Source organism: Lepus europaeus, chromosome 9, assembly GCF_033115175.1.
Source record: "Lepus europaeus isolate LE1 chromosome 9, mLepTim1.pri, whole genome shotgun sequence".
Taxonomy (NCBI): Eukaryota; Metazoa; Chordata; class Mammalia; order Lagomorpha; family Leporidae; genus Lepus; species Lepus europaeus.
The window spans coordinates 57,750,647-57,765,919 of record NC_084835.1 but is presented as its reverse complement, the minus strand read 5'-3'; the positions used below and the strand labels follow the sequence as shown (position 1 = coordinate 57,765,919).

At 45.0% G+C, this 15,273-nt stretch overlaps 1 protein-coding gene across 3 annotated transcripts in view; it reads right to left on the bottom strand.

Annotated features, from left to right (window-relative positions):
* The window catches only part of PIEZO2 (piezo type mechanosensitive ion channel component 2), a 460,107-nt gene that overhangs the window by 168,048 nt on the left and 276,786 nt on the right, over nucleotides 1–15,273 (bottom strand). For all 3 annotated transcript variants that reach the window (XM_062201352.1, XM_062201350.1, XM_062201351.1), the window contains exons 6-7: nucleotides 3,109–3,319; nucleotides 949–1,162 (exon numbers count right to left, since the gene is read on the bottom strand). In XM_062201352.1, the coding sequence (XP_062057336.1) occupies nucleotides 949–1,162; nucleotides 3,109–3,319 (425 nt within the window). The remainder of the gene's footprint in view (nucleotides 1–948; nucleotides 1,163–3,108; nucleotides 3,320–15,273) is intronic.

Sequence of the window (15,273 nt, the reverse complement as noted above, 5' to 3'; positions counted from 1 at the left end):
GGAGCCATTGAGATTGTTGCCTATGCTTTATGATTCCTTGACACTGAGGTTTGGACTAAAGGCTTGAAACATGATGTTATCTACATCACACACTGCATCACAGTGAAAGCAGTGAAATGTCTGGTAATTCCATTTTTGTTCATGTTAACTTCGAACAATTTGCTAAGGCACTGACTTTTGTTATAAACATACAATTTTCCCTTGCAATTAGAAAACAATCAGTGAGGTTAGACTGTCATTGGGCAAACATTCCTTGCCCCAACAACTTTTTGAAGTAATGACCTCTGGCTGCAGCCAGAATCAAACATGTAAGTAAGGAACTGATAAGGAATAATTTTCTACTTATTTTAATCCTTTCCCTTTCATTAGCTGTTATATCCTGCAAGAAGGTATTTTTCCTCATTAACTAAGAATGGCCAGAAATTCCTTCTAAAACATTTTAGTAAATGCTGGCTTCTTTACCATTAATTCTCATTTTCACAATTAGGGATTGGTGTGATAGTCACCTTCTATTGAGGTGAATTATCAGATATATCTCTTTCATTCTTATTTTTATGTTTAATTCTTCTCCATCTGTTTGGCCTGCGAGCTCTTGGAGGCTGGATGGTTGTCCTGACTATTCTTCCGTGTACCAGGTTCTTGCTGCCTCTCTTTCCTCAGTGGAGACCCTGTCTGTTCCAGTTGCCACAAACAGCAGAGCCCTGCCCTTGTCTGCATCCCAGCGGTACCTCCACCTGGGAGAGCCTCTTCTGCTTTCCAGACTGCCATCCAATCCAACTGAAGTGCTAGACTGTTTCCCCTGCCTCTCCACCAGCCGCCATGTCTTTGCTCTACACACGAGATGCCATCAAGAAGAATCCATGCCAATCCACAAAATCCAATCAAGGTCATGACTGGGGGGGCAGGGGCAGCGAGCGCTCTTTGAAATGTCTCAGAGATTTTGCTTACCTTGCGTAGTAGTCGTTGGGTGGTACTGCTTCTTGGAAGAACTGGAACTGGTACAAATACAGTCCAATCAGGTGTCCAGCCGTGAAAATGGCCAGCAGAACACAGAGGCAGCTGAACAGCAGTGGGTCGAATGTCCGGCACCAGGACCACCAGGTGCACAGACCCAGAAACACAAAAAAATATACAGACGACGTCAAAGATGGCAGCATCATACCTACGAGGGGAGAAATGCAATCATGACAAATGGGTAGGGCTGGAAACTCACTGCTCAGTACATGTCATAGGTGGGAAGCATGTGAATTTCCTTTGTATGTCTTCATGGATGGGTCAGGTTTTAAAAGCCATAATCCTAATTCATTTTTATGATCAGAATAAATATTCTATTTATTGTTATGAAAGTCATATGTGAAGTGATAAATTTGTAGCTACAAGGGAATACTTTGTATTCTGCCTGTGGGTTTGAACTGAATAAAATCCACTTTTCAGACCAGTGAAATTTCCATATTTACTTGCATGTTTCCTTATTTCTGCTTTTCCCCTCAAATTTTTCAGGAATCTACTTTTGTCCACTCCAACTCCTCCTGAAATTATTTTCTTGTAAAGATTTTCATTGCTTAGTTAACTACAAGTCATTATAACATTACTTACTATGGCAAAGTTTCTCCTCTTATCTGACAAAACTTGGATTTTTTTATCACCAAAAGGGGGGGGTATTAAATGAATTAGTCCCATTGTATATGTTTGTTTGTTTGTTTGTTTGTTTATTTGAAAGGTAGAGAGAATAAGAGAGAGAGGAGAGAGAGAGAGCATCCACATATAAGCTCACCCCCCAAATACCTCCACTAGCTGAAGCTGGGCTAGGCTGAAGTTGGGAGCCTGGTACTCAATTCAAATCTCACAGGTGGGTGTCAGGGGCCCAGTCACTTGAACCATCACCACTGCCTCCCAGGGTCTGCACTGGCAGGAAGCTGGAGTCAGGAAAATGAAGAGACTCAAATTCAGGTACTCTGGTGTGGGATGTGGGCATCTTGATCGCCAAGCTAACTGCACAGTCCTATGTGTCTCTTAAAGTACTTTTGCTGAGTATTTTGAAATGGCCTATTAAAATAATAAGTTTGGCTGGGGTTGTGGCATAGTGGGTAAAGCCACTGCCTGCAACACCGGCATTCTGTGTGGGTGCTGCTTTGAGTTTTGGCTGCTCCACTTCTGATCCAGCTCCCTGCCAAGGGCCTGAAAAAACATTGGAAAATGGCCCAAATGCTTGGGCCTCTGCTATCCATGTGGGAGACTTGGATAAAGCTCCTGGCTCCTGGCTTCAGCCTGGCCTAGCCCTGGCTGTTGTGGCCATCTAGGAAGTGAGGCAGTGGATGAAAGTTCTCTTTCTGTCTTTGTCTCTCCTCCTTTCTCTGTAACTCTTTCAAACAAATTCATCTTTAAAATATATATATATATATATATATATATATATACACATACATATATATATATATATAAAGTTTTATTTCTTGAGAAATTCTATGTTCCTTCTCTCTCTTTTTCCTATTAGGAAAATTAAACTGTTTCATCTTCCCAATTTTAACTAAGCAGCTGGAGTGAGCCTATACTCATGAGATCAGTAGCTCCAGAACACTGGTGAGCAGCCCACTGGAGGGAGGGAAAAGATCAAGATAAGATTATGATGGAATAAGCAGCCCACGGCCAAAATTTCAAGGAAGTGAGTATCTGTGCTGGAAGATCACAATCTCGTTTCAGATGAAAAATAGTATATCCTGGAGAGTTAAATTAAGATTACGAATGACCCAATGTAACTAGGCTCTCAGAACTCCCAGGCGTGGCTTGTGGTGGGGGCATGCAGGCAGCTGTCTGGAGCAGATCACCAGGCAAGGGCACGAAGGAAGAGGAGGAGTTGCTATTCCAACCCAAACTTAGCAAATGAGGTCACTTAGGAGATAGAGAAAAATGATTATTTTACAGAGGTTTATAGAAACCATTCAAAAACATCAAAATTGGGACTGAATAGGAAAAATCATTTCTTCGTGTGCTTTGCGTGTGCGGCCGGTTTTGCAAGAGCTCTGGTTATGATCTGGGGTTGTGGAATAGATGGATCCCTTGTTTGCTTCCTCCCATTCACCTGCACAGGCCCGTGCTGGGTGCGCTCACCTGAGGAGCCCAGTAGAATGGTCACAACCACCTTCCCCGCGGTGGTAATCATGTTGCCAATGAACTCCTTGAGCTTGGATGCCGCGGAGGCGAACCTGCGGAACAGTTTTAGTTTGGTGCTTTCTTCCAGCTCCCCCTCGACACCATCGCCTCCATCAAAATCCTCGTCGTAAATCAGCGCCTCTTCTGGATCCACTTTCTCTCCTCCAGCCTAAAGAAATGAAAACCAGAAAATATGCCAGTTCGATGGCTGCCTACCCATCCAGCGGACTCAAGGCTTCCTAAATTGACGGGTCAGCCAGGGAGGGGGACTTCACGAATCAGCCAAAAACATGCTGACCGCCACTCTGCCTGTTCCTTTGAGTCTCTGGGAGTCCCCACCCGAACCCAAGTCCCCTGGATCTTTCCTGAAGAGGCAAACAGAGGCCATCCCTCACCACGGGTCCCTAAGGACATGTCTCACAGGTGCTCTTGATTTTTAGGCAGTAGAAGAAATTCTGAAACATCTACTAGCAATTGCAGCTTTGGCTTCTCTGGATTCACATTTTGCCACTGAATCCGCAGAGGGTATGGTGAAGCTCTCTGTGGTTGTAACCGGGGGTGGCAGGGGTGGGGGCAATCGGAGTTTGGAAAATACTTCTTCCTTCAGAAGTTTATCTTTGTTCGCTATTTCACTATTTCCTGGTTCAGGAGGATGAGCGGTTGGTCTTGGCTACCTGTATAGAGACACAGCGGCCACTTCCTTTTAGAGATTGAAGCATGGGCTGGCTGCTGGACGATTCAGACCTCTGTACTGTCATGGGAGACTTGGGGAGGAGAGATCTATTCCCATGCAACATTTTCAACTGGGTGGGCTCAGGTGTTTTTACGGTTCATTTTTAAAGCATGAACAGGGCATGTTTATGCCCATTTAGAATCTTTGCCTGGAAGGGTTAGAGTTCGGATTTCTATAAAAAGGAATCATAAATAGAAGGCATCACCACATAGACGGGAGTCTGCCTGAGATGCTCGACATCTGTGGGCCCCTGGATGTCCCATCCCCAGCCCCCTACGCTGCAGAGCCAGGAGCCTCGGCAGGTCCAGGGCTACCACTGGTCAAGGAGTAAAGAAGGAAACCTGGCCTGTCCAGGTCGCCATTTTAAAGGTTCTTTCTTGAGATAGTTTAGATATTCCCACAGTGCTCACTGGTCATGTCTGGTTCACGCTGTAGTTCAGTTCTCAGGAGGAAGGCATGCCCAGAGGCGTGACCTGCAGGTAACTTCTACTGGCCAAGGAGAGGACAGACCACGGGTGACTTGGGTTGGCTATGATGAATCAAGGCTCCGGGAGACACCTCCACAGCCCTCCACCTACTGTACCTACTAAACACACACTCACACATACACATACAAATACACACATACTCACACACATCTCACATACAATCACACTCATACACACATAAATTCACACCCCTACCTCCACACTCACAACGCACACACTCTGACATACCCAAACACACACACACTCACACCTACATACTCACTTCCACATATACTCACACACACACACACACACTCACACCCCCACCCCCACATGTCCACACACACACACACACATGCACATACAGGAATTCAGTCCTGGGCCAATTCAAGTTCATATACATAAATTGGGCTCTACCGTTCCCTAGCAGGATATTTCTGTATGTTTTTGCTGAAGCAGAAGGAACATCTCATACTTATCCAATACATTTTCCTCTCTATACAGGGCCGAACATGTCCATGTATTTCTGGTAAGAGACACAGCACTAAACAGGGAAGCAGGGGAAAAGCCACAACCTGGGTATCACCCAGCAACTAATGCTATTCCAAGAAGCCCAACAGGGTGAGAGGCTGTGTCTGGCTGCAGGGCTAGTTCAGGTTTAAGGCCGGGGGAGCCTCTCTGAGGAGGAGACATTTAAGCCAAGATCAGAAGCTCAACACCAAGTGCAAGTCCCAGGAAAGAGCATCCTTGGTGGATGGAAGAGCTGGTAGGAGGCTTTACGGTGTGCACAGCAAGACAACAAGTGTCCCTATTACACTCCTCTACAGGACTGTTCCCTCTTCCTCACCCTCCTCCTCCTCAGCCGCACACGACTCTGCTGCCTGTCTCACAAGAAGAGAGCACCAAACTCTAGCCAGAACCCCAGACAACCTCTAACAGCCTGCCTGCCTTGATTACACTCCACCTTCCTTTAACTGGGCAAGCTGCAGGTGCACCAGCAATGGTGACCAGAGCCCATCTTCTTAGGACAGCAGGGAGACCAAAAGCCCATTCTACCCTCTCCCCTGCAAGCAATCTAGCACCTTCCTCCCCCATCCCTCTGCCCCAACAAACAACCCTGGCTATCTCACCATAGACCAGCACAGCCCTCCCACCCACATTTGCCTCTTGCAGCAAAATTCCCCAGTGAGTCGGCCAGACTCACCATTGCATTCTCCGTCCTTAATTCCTCTTGAACCTGCAATTATCAGACTTTGACCTGAAATCACTCCATCTGCTGCAGGGCATGAAGCAATGCAGTTTCACAAGCTATTTCACTGGCTGCCTGAGGACAAGCAGAGCTGAGCAGCAACTCTGAGGCTAGGGCTGTGGCCAGGGAGAGAGGAGGTAGTCAGGGGTGGGGTGTGTGTTGGATGTCCAGCCAGCACAGATAGCTGGCATATTTGATGTGGCAGGAGAGGGGCTGGAGGAGAATCAAGAGGCAATTGCTACACTGTTGTCTTCATTGATGAGATGGGGACAGCCAGGAGAGGCACAGGAAGAGAGTAGACATCGTTGTCTTAGGAATTCGATTCTGAACCAACTTTCAGGTGTACTTGTTGGAAGGGCCAAGCAGGTGGCCAGAGCAGTAGACACACAGTGGGTAGAGACAGGCAAGAGCTGGAGAGGGTGGTTTGGGACTCACTGGCATGTGGGCGGTGTTTAACGTCAGGGGTCTGATAAGGTTCTCTGGACAGAATAGGGACATGGCTTCTCTCTTGGGTGCTGATCACAGTGCCACCACTCTGCCTTCCCAACAGTATCCATGTGCCCTTGTCTGTAAGCATCATAGGCAGGGAATAGCCTGGGGAACTGGAGTCCACAGGTTGTCCTGGCCTGGGACAAGCTGTTTCCACCTCAACAGATCCTGTCCCCAGCTCTCATGGCCTGGCTGTCATGCCTGCTCCCTGGTTTCGTCTGTGCTGTCTGCAGGAACCGAGTAACTGGCCACACCCACACCACTATGCAGACACAGACTGGGTATCTAGGGCTTCTCTCCACAAACCACAGGTAGAGCCACGCTTCAACCATCTTCCTCTAGCAGAGAAGTTTGGTCTACTCTTTCATCCCTGCACTTGAACAAAGCAAGAATTCAGCGAGGACTGCCTGGGTCATAGTCAGAAACACACTTGAAACTTTCATAATAAATGACTTCTTATTCAATTATAGACTTGCTATGGATGGAGATTAAATCAAATAGAAATCTCTGGTCAAGGAGCCTCGGTGAGGTTATGCAAACGCAGCTCCTCCTGACCTCTGGGAAGCAGGCCTAGGGCCCCTGTGGCTTGTATAAACACACCACTGTTCTTCGGGCCTCCCAGCGTTGTCATACCACCATCCCTGGAGCCCTCGGTGGAACCACTTTTGAAACCTGCTAAGCTGAGAGAGAGCTGTGAGTGGGCAGGCCAGACTCCAGAGCCCCTGCTGTCCCAGTTGGTTGGGGCCAGAACTGTCATTAGTCACATCGGGGCTGGCTGTACTAACAGGCAGGCGTTTTCCTCCTAAATGATTCATCTACTGAAGAATAAACACAGAGACTCTGGCAGAGCACAGGCTCACTCTACCATGTTTACTAACAAGCAGCCTTCTCCCTACAGTCACTATGTGTGTCTGCATTGGAACGCAACAGAGAGAGTGGCTATCACTCAAGTTCTAACCCCTTGGAGTTCATTTCCGGTTTTAAAAGTCAATCAAATAAAACATTACATACAACTCCTGTCTATGTCAACATCTTAAAACTGATACAAAGACTTCTAAACCCTTTATCTCACCTCTTTGAAAGTTCCTGACTTTAACAGGAAGTCCTGGCATTTGCTATGACAGGGACAAATGGAGAGGATATTATGCTAAGTGAAATAAGCCAGGCACAGAGAGAGAAATGCCACAGGATTCCACATGTGGAATCTAAAAGTGTAAGTAGAGGGTACAGTGGTGGTTCCCAGGGACTGGCAGTGGGGAGGGGCTGGGAAGAAGAGACACAGGTCAAGGGTGCCGAAGTTCCAGTGAGATCAGAAAACCCGGATTTCTGGTGATCTATTGTGGTGACTACATTTCTGAGTAACGCACTGTGTATTTCAAAACAGCCCAAAGAGAGGATTTCAAATCTTCTCAACACAAAGAAATAGTACTGGAGGTGGCAGACATGCTCATTGGACAATCTGAACATTCTACAGCATGGACAGGTGTTGAAATGACACTTTGTACCTCAGAAATACACACAATTACACCTCATCAACTAAAGATAAAATAACATCAAGTGAATACTAAAACAAGAGGCTGATTCTCAAATTCAATAACAAATATTCACGAGAGCAGCATCTCTCATTTCAGGAGGTGAGGTCCCAAGAGCTATGGAGTCAACTTTGCACAAGGTCACCCTATTCTCTGCCCTGGATGGGGTCTAAATGCACCATGGAGGCAGCAGCTGCTCTCCCTCCCTACACAGTCTCCTGCCCTTGGAAGCAGTCCCAGTACCGTCAGACCACAGCATCAGCCCTTTAGGCACCGTTTCTATCCAATCTGAACACAGGAGACACAATAAGTTACTGCTGGTAGAACCTGAATGTCTATGTGTTCTTACCCCCCAAGCACTAAAGGACTCTGGGTTGAAATAATTCCCAAGGATCATCTGGGGAGCTTTAAGAGGATAGATGACCAGGCTCAGCCCCAACTTCCTGAATCAGAAATTCTGGGAGTGAATTCCTGAATTTCACTGTAACGGAACATCCGTGTGATTAAAGCGCTCCCCTTGGTGATTCAGAATCAGGCTGTGTAGATTTCCTGGCCAGGCTGATGCTGGTAACCTCTGATACATGAGTTTCATGTCAGAGTTCAGCTAAACAGTCACAATTTGAAAATACTTTGAATCCTCTCCTAGCTTACTCCCTTAAGTGCAAAATATATTGAAGCGTTTTATCTCCCTCTTTAGGTTCCAAACTTCAGATCCCAGACCCAAGCTTTGCATGCTGCTGTATACATTTTCCTCTTTTTCATGGCTGAAACCAAGCTTTGTAAAACATTATTATGGGAGTGCACCAAAGTTAAATGAAAGGAGCCCTATCATCCGGGAGAGAGCATTTTTCTAAAGTGTCACCAGTTGTTTATCATTGTTTATTATCCAAAGTTAACAATTTATCTTAACAGAATGGGCTCGTCTCAACAGAAGAGCTTCGGAAGGAAAAGGCAAGGGGGCTGACTCACTGCAGAAGGGAAACCTTAGTCCCGTGCGCCGAGCAAAGCCAGAAGGCAGAGAGGGGAAGGTGGCCGTGTTTGTGTGCTCTCACGGGTGTTACGTAAGCATAACGTGAGAAGTTTTTCTCAGATAAAGCAAATATTTGATTTGGTTGCTAGACTTGTTTTGGGAAGATGCTTTTTCCAAATGTCTAAGAACAGTTTAAACAGGTCCCTGATTCATTTGGAAAAGTGAGTGTGTGGATGCTGTCAAATCCTGTATCTATGGAGCAGGCACGTTTAGCAAATGGCAGGTGAAGACTTACCAAGTTAGCTGACAGCCATTAGTCAGGCTAGCAGCTACAGCATTTACCAGGCTTTCAAAACAAAGCCAAATAAAACAAACCAGTCCCAGCTCCTCCATATATATCCACCTTGTCCTTGAGCTTCTTCCCGCTTAGGTCTAGAGCATATTCCAGGGTCGCCTTAGAACTTCTAATAACACCTCAAGTTAAGTCACCACGTTAGAGAGGGCATCAGTCTGTGGACATCCTCTGAACATAGTTAGAAAGGGGAATGTAAAGCAATGGAGACTGGCCAAATCAGACCGGCCATTTATTTTAATTCTTTACTTTCTTTAAGATTTACTTTAAAAACATCATTTGATGGCAATACCGTAAAGGTGAATCAGCATTCACACACACCCCTAGAACATCTACTCATTGCTCTTTGTTCCAGAGAATATTACTGACCCTGCACCACCCATTTGCTCTTGGAAAAGAGTCAGCTAAGTTTAACTCTCCTAAATGACAGGCCCCGGTACTTTGTCTAGAAAAAGCATTCAGGAACTGATGACAAAAGCAGCCTTTCGAAATCACTCAAAACTCACATCTTCAGGTCTTTGCTATGACATTGTCAAGAACTGGTGTAGAGCTGGAAGTGCCTGGGGGTCAACAGCCTTCTGCCTTTCCACCCATTCTTCCCTGCACTCAACGCTTCCTTACTGAGTGAGCCTGGGCCCTGTTCCAGGCCGGCTTGGGGTCCAGGTTGGGATATGCATGAGTATCCTCCACAGAACCCCAGTGGTTTTGCAGTCACTCAGGGGGAGTATGTGTAATTGTCTATAAAATGAGAACATAAGATCCTTAGGACGTTGAGAGGAAAAGAGATTACCAAGCTGACTATAGGGATTTGGAATGCCCTATTCCAGTTATTCTCAAGGTAAATGTGATGCAAAGAATGGAGATCTTGGAAAGCAAAGCAAGAGAAATAAACCATGTTGGAAACTATCTTGACCATCCCAGCACACAGCAGGCCCTTGGCACAGAGGTGCCAGAAGGAAACAGCTTATGATGTGAACAAAGGGAGCCTGGTGATAGGGAATGAGCTGGGAAGCCTGTTTTGGAAAGGTGATCAGGCCTCCCTCTGTGGCAATGAGGGGGCAGCCTTGCAAAGAACTGGGAGAACAGTGTCTACAGCAGAGGGAAATGCAAGGCAGAGCCACGAAAGGGAAGAGTTGGCCCACCCGGGCACAGGGAGGGGGTACTGGTCATGACACAGTGAAGGGTGAGGATGCGAAAGCAGGATGCAGCCAGGCCACACAGAACCTCAAGCATCATGGTTACGAGGCTGGGTTGCTGCTCTAACAAGTTCATGGGAATCCAATAAGAAAAGAAATGATTTATCTAGGAAAGTGGCATAATTGAATTTATCATTTTTCAAGAATAATCAGATGGCATGTATGGTACCCATGGGATAGCATAAGAACGGAAACTAGCAGTGTGGACACACATTTGGGGGCTCTTTCTGGATCTTGTTGAGAGGCAGTGGTTGTTTCCTGAGGAGCATGGCCATGGGTTCAGACAGAGCTGATTTCACACAGAATTTGAAGGCAGAACCCAGAGGACTTGCTGGTGGACAGAACAAGAGGTCCAAGGAATCCAAGGTTGTTCCAAAGTTTCTGGGTTGAGCAACATGATGGGCAGAGCTTGTATGAAGTGCAAGGGAAAAGTTAGCAGAAAAAATACATGGAGGTAGTAGGGGTGGGGCCTGTCTCTCCCATACCCAGACATATGACCATTTTGAAAGCAATATCAAGAACATATTTATATTCATTAGGTAATGACTCCATTTCAGGAATATTCTCAGCTTAAAGAAGACAAGGCACCAAAAAGTGACTGGAATTCCTTGAGTGGTACTACTTCCTTGGAGGGTGGATGGCGTGGAGATGCAGACATTCTGGCTCCTCCCCCCAGGACAAGGGCTTGCTCCACCCCATCCAATGGTTACTGGGGCTCTGCAATTTCCCTTTCCAGGTTTCCAATGTGGGTATTTTGTTGGTATTTGCAACTCAAGTACATGAAACCATCTATCACTGATTCCAGGAACAGAAGAAAATACTCTGAGAATTTCCAAAATATTGATCTAGAAATATTGTTAAAGGAAAAAGATTCCTTTGGAGATTTGATTCCTTGTAAAAGATACAGACTAAGTACACGCTGTTAAATATTGTTCAATGAGTTACCAAATGGAGGAAATAAAAGTGAAATTGTCCTTGATATGAAAGAGCTTCATTTTCATATTTTAAAGCCATTTTAGCTGACTCCTTAATTGCTAATTTGTTCAGTTACTTCTGCTAGAAAATGCATGTCCAGTCCATGTTAGGCAAAGCTCACTCAAAGCACATATTGTCCATACGATGTTCCTGTCTTTCTGGGCAAAACAGACTCCTCTGATCCACGGTGGTCAGCCCTACTCTCCAGGTGTGTCATTGCCGGAGGGCTGGAAGAGTGGGCATCTCCGATCCCAGCTGGCGACCAGGTGAGAAGACAGTGGGGGAAATAAAGCTTATCCTGCATCCAAAGTGCACTAAGTCTCCGGAACAAATCCTGAAAGGTTCCTGAAGACAACAGGCTCCTGATCATCTCCCACTAAAAAGCTTTCTCTTCGGCTCATACTGATGGCTTGGAAAGCCACTCCATGCCAAGCTCTGCATTAGTTTCGCCTCACGTCGGCAGAGCAGGTGTGCTATATCCAAAGATGCACAGGACAGGAGGTTCAGCTCAGTTTGACAGTGACCTTGAGAAGCCGAAAAGACACGTCTCTGTCACTGACAGCAGCACCAGCAGTGCCCCCAGAACCACCACGAACACCAGTTTTGATTCATCACAAGTCATGGAGTGTGAGATCTGCAGGGCCACCGGGCAGCAGCCCAGCCTCCTCCAACAGGTTCCACATTTCAAATGCTCTCCCCTGCCTGCTTGAGAAATGCTCTTCCTCTGCGCCTGGGAAATTTCAAGTGGACAACTTTGGACTAAATCTCAGGTTAGAGTTGAGCAAATGCTGAATGCCACCCTATCAGGACACAGACCTTGGAGCTACAGCCCAGGTGGCTCCGGGACACCCGGGGGCAGACACCCTGAGAGCCTAAGGGACTTGAGGATTAGAAAGCAGAGGGCAGGTCTGAGGCTCAGTTTGAATTTCCAAATTAACACGAGCAGGAGGCTAATGCTGTGGTCCTTGGTTTGTAGCAGACAGCGGATGGCTTCCCACCGGAATGTTCTTGTTTTCCTTCAAATTTCATGTGTTAGATGACTAAGGAGACACCCATTCACGTATACAAGGTTATGACTGACTCCTGCCCGAGTGAACATTTGATTCAACAGAAATTTGTCTAAATGTTAAACAATATATAAAACATAACTCCTATTTGCTTAAAAATACAAATAAGTTCTCGAAACTTGTGAAATAGTGAAAAAAGAGGTATTCATATAGGGATATACAGATAACATCAGTTTGTTGAAATTATATAAGAGAGTTTCAGATAGTTCATGGAAAAATGAATTTAAAAGATAAGTTCATTTTGGCCAACAACTTTTGCAATTCATGTGTAGTTGTTCAAATATGCATTTCCATGAACTTTTGTTTATCATTTTATTGCATAGATAATTCTTTTCTACAATTCAATTTTTAAAATATGGCTCATTTTGAAGGATTTCAGAATAGAAACCTTTCTCCCAGCTGTGATTTGTAGATCCGCTTCTGAATGAAAACAAATAGACCAGACCACAGGCGTGTTGGTTGAGACAGCGTCTTCGTGGCATCGGAGGCCTGTGGTTTCCTTGTTGAGTCTGCTTTCTGCAATGCAAAACCTCCCACAATGCCCTCTTGGCTTCCCTGGGGGGTGTTCCGGGATTCCTTGGATTTGTGAATAACTTTAAACCAGCAGTGGCCTGGAGCCCCATCATCAAATCAGTGATGATTACTAGACACTGGTGGGTCTTTTCCAGGGAAAAAAGCTGCTGCTTTAAAACAATGCTGCACTTGAAAAGGAACTCTCCCAGGCACCAGTGGATTAATCTTGCCACTTCTCACTGAGATAAATGAAAGAAGGAACAGTGCCAGCAAACACTATTCTTTCAGAATCCTCAAAAGCCAAACATTGGAGAGCACGAAAGCCAAGATTTATAAGCAGCAGGAAGTGTGTTGGGGCCTTCAAAAATAAAATAAATTCTCCTGCTTATTTTGGCCATGTATATTCCTTTCAGATTTGAGCCCAGGTTGTCATAGGTAAGAAATATTTCTTTGTGGCTGAGTCTCAGGATTCGTTCACCACCCATTTCTCATAGATTACCTGATGGCCTGGAATGGGCTAAGAGAATGGAAATTAATGGATAAATTAGCTCCAAGGAAACTTAACCGAGGAGGAAAACAACCCCCTAATAATAGCATTTCATCTTTTCAAACCTGGAAAGAATTACATTTAGAGTTTAGTTAATGCTGTCTCTAGTTAATGTTGTCTTTGTTGTGATTGCATATATAAGGTGTGGATATTGGAACTCATTTCAGATGGGACAGGAGTTTGAAGTCTGTTTCTGAAAACTGAATGAGATCAGAAAGGAAAGGTGATCAGGATGAATCTAGGTAACAGCATTGTGCTTTCTTCTTCATCAGAGGCAGAGCCCTGAGCCAGGACCCAAGCCTGCTGAGGCTCTGCTGACAACGCAGGCTCCCCTAGTCCCATGGCAGAGCACATGCGTCCTTAGTGACAGCATTCTCTTCATAAGAAGCTGTGTGGTCCATCTGTGGCTGACAGCTATAAAGGGTAGAGAAGGAGGCTTCCATCAAGGCAGTGAATCTCAAATGCATGGTCCAATTTAAGTTTCTGACAATGGGGAAGCCAGGCAGGAAGTAAGCTCCTGAATAATGAGTTGGAAGATTTTCCCACAGTTTCTGTGTAGCCTTGCACTGTAGCTCCACCTCCTTACAGGACAACCCAGCACACCCAGCTTCCCAGAAAACACTTGCATGTCCTGCAGGTCAGGGAAGGAGGAGACACCGTGGTGACCACCTGGAAGTGAACCTCTGCAAGGAGTTGCCATGAAACTCCCAGAAAATCTCACACACACTACACCCGGCCCAAACTCCACCCCGTTTGTATATTCAATCAGGGCACTACCCCCTGCCTCAGTAAAGGGACTGCTGGATGTGAGAGAGACCCCTTTGGGTTCCTTCTTTTGCCCTCTCCCACACTCTGGCCTTGTGGGTGCCTCTCTGGCCCTCGGATGGTGTTTTCTCCTCATGGAGTTACCTGCACTCATACTCTGCCACTTTAAATAAATCCTGCTCTTATTTTCACACATTATTTATTCATCTGCTTTAAATTCTTATCTCACACAGGGGCAAGGACTTGGAATAAGAACCAGGAAACACAGTCCTATAATTTTAAGGGGATCCTGACCTGGAAATTGCTCTAGTATCTCTCAAATTTGGAAAAAAACAAAATGGGGAGAGCAGGTAGCAATTTACTGAGCTATCACAATAAGCAGTTACTAGGTTTTGGGGGATTTTCCTTTGATATTGTCATTTAGTACTCACTACAATGTGATCTAGTATTGTTATTCAGTTTGTAGAAGAAAGAGAACAATTGTCTCAACATCACACAGCCACTACCTGTTAGCTTCCAGGTCTCACTTCAGAGTCTGTCCATTTTTAATATTTACCCTTTATCCTCCATCTATGATATGAAATAACTGAGAGAATGTCTTGTTTTTATAAATAGTGACAAAAAGTCCTAAGCCTGCAGAACTTCAGTTAATGAGGTTACTTCCACCAAACTCAGGCCATTCCTGGTAGTGATTATTGAAGTAAGATCATTTGAAAAACTATAAATACTATAAAATCAAAGTCAAGCATCAAAGCAGATATTCAAATGCCAAATTCTCTTCTTCAAATGATAAAGTCAATAACAAGAAAAATCACTTTCATACTTATACCCATTTTCCATTCACTCACAAATTCTGTAGTTGGTAGATTCCAATGCAGAATGCTGCTAGTAGCTACTCTGTTACAATTTTTTTTTTCAACCAGTTCCTTTGTAATGTTTGCCTGAAAATGGCAGATTATTGATATGCAATGTGAGTCCCTAGCTTTTACCCATAAGGATGTTAGGAAATAAGGTCATTTCTAGTTTATATAGTTTTATTGAATTGTATCCTCTTCTTATTGCTTTTTAAATCAGCACAGAAGGCAATTTTCTGATTATTTGTGAGGCACATAAGTCATTTGCCATAATTGAGAATTTTCCTTCTTAGTGGTTAACAAGCACAAGTAATTTCAATCAACTTTGGTTTTACAAATTCAACGTCTTACCACAGCTTATAACTGAAACCGTTTGGTAGTTAAAATAGCCCATGTCAAATCTCCAAGTCTTTC